At 34.6% G+C, this 7,500-nt stretch overlaps 2 protein-coding genes across 6 annotated transcripts in view; one reads left to right on the top strand and one right to left on the bottom strand.

Moving 5' to 3' along the window:
• LOC125040503 (alkylglycerol monooxygenase-like) overlaps nt 1-1,945 on the top strand; it is a 32,119-nt gene extending 30,174 nt beyond the window's left edge. Inside the window, exons 11-14 of the mRNA XM_047635062.1 lie at nt 180-231; nt 1,327-1,398; nt 1,618-1,628; nt 1,864-1,945. Coding sequence (XP_047491018.1) covers nt 180-231; nt 1,327-1,398; nt 1,618-1,628; nt 1,864-1,945 — 217 coding nt within the window. The remainder of the gene's footprint in view (nt 1-179; nt 232-1,326; nt 1,399-1,617; nt 1,629-1,863) is intronic.
• Nucleotides 1-7,500, bottom strand: part of LOC125042750 — a 9,082-nt gene that overhangs the window by 347 nt on the left and 1,235 nt on the right. For 3 of the 5 annotated variants that reach the window (XM_047638612.1, XM_047638619.1, XM_047638637.1), the window contains exons 2-7: nt 6,400-6,545; nt 5,556-5,704; nt 3,760-5,289; nt 3,480-3,604; nt 3,031-3,164; nt 1-2,739 (exon numbers count right to left, since the gene is read on the bottom strand). The exon at nt 1-2,739 is cut by the window's left edge and continues 347 nt beyond it. In XM_047638612.1, the coding sequence (XP_047494568.1) occupies nt 2,579-2,739; nt 3,031-3,164; nt 3,480-3,604; nt 3,760-5,289; nt 5,556-5,704; nt 6,400-6,517 (2,217 nt within the window). In that variant the 5' untranslated portion in view covers nt 6,518-6,545 and the 3' untranslated portion in view covers nt 1-2,578. Of the gene's footprint in view, nt 2,740-3,030; nt 3,165-3,479; nt 3,605-3,759; nt 5,290-5,555; nt 5,705-6,399; nt 6,546-7,047 lie in introns of all 5 variants that reach the window. The other 2 variants (XM_047638629.1, XM_047638647.1) reach the window with 2 other exon arrangements.

The raw sequence follows: 7,500 nt of genomic DNA, 5'->3' as shown, positions 1-7,500 counted from the left end.
ATTGTTCCCATAATACTCTTAACCCTGCCATGGGTTGCATGCAAAAGTGCTATCAAATGTTTATGTTAATATAAACATAAAATAGGGAAAAAAAGTTATATACATTGTAAGGTTTAGAAATGGGTTGAATATGATCTTTCCTTTGAAAATCATTTCTTATTTCTAATTAATGTTCCCAGTTATATATTTAGTGATATATCCAATATAGCAGAGGCAGCTCTCCATGAAAGGGTTAAAATTAACTTTACCTGCCATGCAACAGACTATGTATCAGGTAAAACAATTTATAAAATACTTATAAATTTTGGCAGAGTATATCATAGAAATTATTATATACAGGTTATTTACTGCTCCCATGTATCTTTTTTACTATTTCTCATTACTAAATTAAAGCCATAACTTAATGCTTACTTTCCCTTGTTCTGAAACAAAATGATGCATCTTTTATGAAAATGTTGCATAGATGTAATTCTATAACTAAGAAATATACAAAAGGCATATGCAGACCTAACACTTTATAATGAGAGGTGAAGCACAAAATACATTCACTTTATCCAGAAATGTGTACCTTTGATACATCATGGAAACATGTTGGATGAAAATGCTACCTACATTTATCGTGAATCTGACTGTTGCTTTACACCGTGGTTGATTTCTTCTTGATCATAATGATTTGGAAAATAAATGCATAATAAACTAAAACTGTAAAAGAAACCATCTTTTACTGACTTCTCCTAAAAGTTAAAATCTTCTTTCTCCTTTCACAAGTTTTCCACATAAAACTCAATGACATTCACAGGTATACAAAGCTTGTTAAAACCCAAATAATATATTTTAAAAGATAGATATTAGAAAAAAATGACGATGAAAAAGGTAACACTGCCATAAAATCACATAATAAGGGTAAGAAGGACCTTCTGTTTATACATAAAAGCTGTAAGCTTCCTCTCTCAGACTACAAAGCTGTAACACAACAAAATTAATAAATATGAGTAGCACCCCTTCCAGGCTTGGAATGAGCAACTTTTCTTACCTTTTCCTCCTGTTACTTATTAAGTTTACTAACTTTGGTAAATCATAACCTAATGTTCACAGCCAATTAGGATCATTCTAATTTCTTTCTAGAATTATTTTTTTTTTTTTTTTTCATTTACTGAATTTATTATTATTTTAATACTGAGGAGAACTAAGTGGTAACCAACACCTTAAATTTCCTTCAAAAGTTGCTTCTGCATTGTTCAACGTTTAGTGAAAAAGCTTGTTTCAATAATTAAGCTGATTTCATTGTGCATCTAGATCTCCCTTTCATGATATATCCACTCTCAGAGCGAAGATGACCACTTAAGTTCAAGGGGCAGCATGCATGGCTGGGGGCCATGGCAGTCACCAAGTGAGCAGGTATTCTAGCCCTTCCTAGGGAGAACGAGATGCAACACTGAATTGCTTATATCTTAGGCATGCATAGCTTGGCTACTGAAATGCAAAGAGTACTCAGTAATAGGACACAATGACTGATTTTCAATGAACTGTTACTGCAAATCTGACTCCCATTTCCTCACAATTTCCTTTTTTCACACATACTTTTTGGGTGTTTTTAGGGTATATGTGAATTTAAAGGTACCTGACCTGTACCACAAGAAAAAGAAAGTACAATAGCTTCATCTCTTATATATGAAATATAATTTGAAATCAACAATACATATAATTTAAGGCAGAATTAGTCTTTGAAGTTTCCTTAGAGGTACATACCATGAATAGCATAAGACCTTTAACTGTGGACAATGTGAGTACATATTTCATTTTGTTTACATATATATATGGCTTCACAAGTACTTAGTCAATAATTATATTTCTTGGTGGCAGAGCACTTCTGAAGCCATCTATATGCAAAACTAGTAAATCAAAACCAGAGTACATTGACACTCTCACAGTGTCAATGGATTAACATGTATTTTATTCAGATTTTTCTTTTAATCCATTTAAAAAGCCACTTCCTCAAGTAAAATATGGCACATTAGTAGTTAAGCAACCACTTCCTTCTTACAAAAGGCATATAAACATGATAACCCTTTTAACCTGTGACCCTTCACCTATTCAATATGACAAAATTGGAAATTTATTTTTCCTTTTTTACAAAAAAATATTTAAAGTCCATGTCTTTTAAAAAGGACAGGATCAATAGAAAACTTTCATACAATTTTCTTATTAGTCATTCAAATATCCTTTTTAATACTGCTCACGCAATAACTGAATAGAACAGATCACTACCTTATCCTCATGATTAAATCATAATTGCTGATTATGTATAAATAAAAGAGGTGGATGATGCTACATTAATGATGATATATTAATAAAAAGGATGATGGACACATTACAAATCCTGCATTCAAAATATCCAGACAGATTATTACCAAGACACTTAATGTACCTGAATTGTGTGAATCAAAAGACACAGCTTGGCGGGAAAACATTACTCCTAAGCTTGCACACTTTTACTCAGTTGATACCCACTCTATGCTTCTTGGCTAAAACAAACTCATTGATGTTATTATAATACACACACCCTTTTCTCCTCTTCTCAATCATCATTCATAACATACACTTTCGGCTGTGAAAAGATGCGCAGCCCATCTTCAATCTGCATAAGTTTATCCTCTAGATCTTGTCTCCTTTTCTTCACCCTAAGTGTGTCTTGGGCCACAGGCAAGGAGGAGAGCTCTCGCATTGCCTCTGCTTGACCTTGAAAAAAGAATTATCAGTTAGAATAGCCTTCTTCATCAAACAATTATCACTCAAACCTCCAGAATTCTGTACTGTTAGAATCAATACTGCATAAGGGATCTAATGTTCTTAAAATGCTAACATTCATTATCAAAAGGATACTGAAGGAAATCATCTATACAGGATTAAAGATAATGAACTCTGTCAAAGGATTATTAAAAACAACACTTTTCCCCCAAAAAAATCAACACAAAACTCTTCACAATTTTTAAAATTTGCAATTAATACCGAAACAAGGAATCAACTCACTCTTGCGTAGGAGATGGAGGGTGTTGCGCCGCTCGTGGTCAGGAAGTGGAGCATGGCCAGGCGGACACTCAGGGTCGACCGACCGGGCAATCTCTGCTAACCTCTTCTCCTCCTCTTTCCGGGCTAAGAGATATCTGCAGAAGAAATGGTAGGGAGTGAGTACTTCATAATGTGTTTCAACTTTAATTTCCATAATTCTCTAGCTAGGTGTGTTGATATGTAGAAATGAAGGGGAAAAGGAAAATAGGAACAACAGTGAGAATAATAAAGGAGGAAAAATAGATATGATATGGCAAAAAACAGGAAAATGCTAACAAAAATAAGACAAATATTCATGATTCTCTTGCAAACCAGGTAATGAAAAAGTTGAGACCTCAGAAGAAAATGCTTGAAATTGCACTCTAATACAATCAAGTAGTATGAATAAAATGGAATATCAGAAAATTTACTTGGGCAATTTCCCTCTCTTGTAACTTGAGGGAGGCTCTCCCTGGCGCTGGCGAATGTTCTTCATGGACTGAGATCTTCGTAGAGTTGATGGAGTTGATGGCTGACCATGCTGCTCTCTTTTCTGCTAGTGTGAAGGTTAAACAAGGTTTATTCAGATATTCAGAATAACAAGTATATGAATATGTCTATACAAAGTATAGGAAAGTAATCATCACAACAAAACCAAACTAGCAATTAAGCATATAATGGTTCACAGGCATATTTGTGCCATTTACTCACCTTCAGAAGCTTCGGTATAGAACTAACACTAGGCAAATCTTGGGGCTCATTTGGCACTGGCGTGGAAGATTTGGCTTCCTCCTGTGGAAACACAGCTTCACTCATATGTTCATGCTCAACTATGTCATTGTAAGGCTTCATATAGACCTCTGGATGGTATTCATAGGTAGACTCTTCCATCTGACTACTTGGGTTGTTGTTTTGTATCCTCATATCACCACCGACTTGGCTATCAGGTCGTAAGTCTAGGTGGAGATTCTCCATTGCAGAATTGCAAGACACAGACTGATCTGCTTCACTGATGTTGAAGTTACAATCTGATGTCAGGGTTGAATTGAGGTTCAGATCACCACTTGAAGCTGTTCTGTTGAGTATTGCACTTGTGGCTGCAGACTTAATTCTTGATTCATTTTCTATGTACTGGCTAACAAGGTCTGAACTATTATCTAATGGTGGCACCTCACTTGCACCATCAGTGGAAGCTTCAAATGTTCTAGGTGACTCTAAGTTGCTCTTACTTCGCTGAATGCTTTGAACACTTGACAAAACACGGCTTGGTTGAGACTGTTCTGACTGCCTGACACTGTAATTAGCAGATTCACTTCTCATTTTGCTTGGACTGCCACTACGACTCTGACTACTCTGCCCTGAAGCTGAGGATGGGGCAGCATGGGACAGATTACCAATGGATTTTGAGAAATGTTTCTTCAGTTGTGGAGATGGTGAGCTGATTGCTCTTTGATCTGACTTTGTGGAAGATTTTGCTGACTTTTCTCTTTGTCCCCCTACTGCACTTTTCCTGGAAAGGGCATCTCTATCAAAACTACGAGCACGAACCAATTTTGATGTTTTGGAACCACTTCCTGCAGTGTTCAAGGCTGTTCTTGTTGCAGATCTTTGTGTGTCTGTGCCATTACTTCCCTCACCATAGCCATAAAGACTAAGCATGTCTGAGTTATCGAGTAATAATTTGTGCTGATTTTCTATATTTCTATAATGTGTATTGTAGTCCAACTCACATGCTGGCTTTTGGTTCCTTATCTTTGAGAGCAAACTATCCATCCGCCCCCTCCTCATTCCATGGTTCAACTCGCATCCCGAGAGGAGTTCCAACCCAGCCCCAGAATTTTGGCGATGGGCTGCACTGACAGGGCGTGGGGAAACAGGGGCATGTCGAGATGATGAGATGGGCCTCAGCATCACAGGACTCCCTGACCTTGCCAGTCTTGGTGGGGCATCCCTCAGTAGTGAATTGTTGGTGGGCATTGGAAGCGACTGGGACAGGGCACTTGAACTTCTGCTCTGATGCCCAAAACCATTTTCCTGCATATGTCTCCCATCTCCTTTCTCACTCTGGTCTGGTAGATGCACCCCGTTGTGGAGACGGGCACTGAGCTGTGCTGCCGCAGTCTCAATCTGGTCATCGGTTAGTGAGAAGTAGTCTGAGTGCGCACTTCCCTCACACTCTGAACTTGGGCTTCGTCTTCCAAGCTTTGCTGAACCATTGCGGATTGGGGCTAAGCAGTCCAACTGATATAAATGGAAAGTTATTTGTCAGATGTGTTGCAGCAATCACATTTGGCTAACTCAGTTTAATTAGCATGCTTTTCTTTTTTTGAAAATACACAAAATCAAACATCAAATGGTTTGCCTTACAACCAAGTTAAGAATAACCATAAAATCGGAATAACAATAATGATTGTACGTCAACCATTAAAAAAATTAAGTCAACTATAATCATAAATCATGTATCAATACTAGAGTGTAAAAGAAAGAACTTCCCAAGTTTCTTTAACCTGTTTTAGTGAAGAAGTAGTACTTGCTGAGCTCTCTCGTGTCGCCCTTAGAGGCTGTGGTTTCCTGCTATTTTCTCTATCCCTACACCTAGCTTGTATCTCATGCAGCCTTCTTACATTGTCTTGTAAGAAATCACGTTGGTTCCGACCTGTTTATGAAGTACAGTGATTGCCAAGATGACATTTAGTGTTGTGAATTATTTGAAGAATTAGACTCATATACAATATATGGAATAATATGATAAAATGCTACATTTTTCATAATAATAATAGATTGAAATAATAACAATAATAAGAGATAACAGCTACAATAATAATAATAATAATAATAATAATAATAATAATAATAATAATAATAATAATAATAATAATAATAATAATAATGATTATTATTATTATAATCATTATTATATTATTATTATTATTATTATTATTATTATTACTATTATCCTAATGATAATAATAATAATAATAATAATAATAATAATAATAATAATAATAATAATAAAAATAATAACAATAATAATACCTACAACCAAAATAACAACTACAACAACAACAAAAACATTCATAATAATAATCATAATAATAATAATAATAATAATAATAATAATAATAATAATAATAATAATAATAATAATAATAATAATAATAATAGTAACAATAATAATAATAATAACAATAATTATCATAACCATATTAATACACATAATAAACTTAATGATTACCATAAGAATCACAACCATAACAATTATGCAATAACATGAATGACAACAATAATCAAATAATAACAATTAAAACAGTTAGTACAACAGTGATAACAAAAGACCAGAGAAAAACCTACTGAGTTCCGTTGGATGCACGGTGATGCCCTGCAGCCCAATTGTGAGTGATCCCTGATGTCGCTCTCTGATCTGACGTCCCTCGGGTGAAAGGCCGCGGCGCTTGGCTGGCAAATTCATTCTACCTCTTCATGATATTTTGTACTACCTGAAAAAGGAATAAAGATTGGCAAAAGGGAAGGCATGGGTAATATTCTTAGCTTTTAGATTTGTGTGGTGCTTGGGAAGAAATTATGATAATCTCTTTATAAAACTGGCTGGTAATCATCCATATCTGTATTGGAAACTTTCAGGGTATCATCCTAGCACTCGTGGAATGTAATTACAGTCACCAAATAGGTTTAACTATAATAAAAATCCTCCTTAGTACCCACTGAGTATATGTTAGATTGTCATATAAATGTGTATATTTTTACTTTGAATTGGATTTTGCAACACAGTTCAACATTTACAGGGACAGCTAAAGGTTTTGCATTTTAAAATACTGTTACATATGCATTTCAGTACAGACAGAGCCATTATACTTTGGAAATATACTGCATAAAGTATAAACCTGTATTTTACATAAACATTTTTCTGAATGTGTTTTCTCCAAATTTAGAATAACAGGTTTTTTCATCCTACCCTAAGTTCACAGAATGTAGTCTTACCATTGCATTTCTTCTTACTAAAATTTGGTCGAACGTTATTTCAACAAATATATCATCCACGATTATACAGTCATTTGATTACAATTCACTGTAAAATGCACTGCCATCTTCAGTTCAGAAATATAAGTTAGAATAATAATGTTTATAGATTCTATTTCTGAATGGGCTGAATGAAAATGAAAATCTAAAAATAAATCAAAGACAATATTCTTTTAAGTGCCACTGATACAAAATAAGGATATACTGTATAACAGGAGAGTCAAAGCTTGACAATTTGTTCAACATGAACCCTATACAGATTAATCTCCAATTGTAGGTGCATTTTAGTGAAATATTTGCTTACAATATTCCCCTTCCACTATCTATAATAAACTCATATTCTCTAGCAGAACTGTAACCCTGAAATAAAACTTGAGAAACAAATATATAAAAATCAATGTAGTGTATAAGAAG

This window comes from Penaeus chinensis, chromosome 3 (genome assembly GCF_019202785.1).
Source record: "Penaeus chinensis breed Huanghai No. 1 chromosome 3, ASM1920278v2, whole genome shotgun sequence".
Taxonomy (NCBI): domain Eukaryota; kingdom Metazoa; phylum Arthropoda; class Malacostraca; order Decapoda; family Penaeidae; genus Penaeus; species Penaeus chinensis.
The sequence above is the reverse complement of the archived record's forward strand: the minus strand, read 5'-3'. Positions and strand labels throughout refer to the sequence as shown.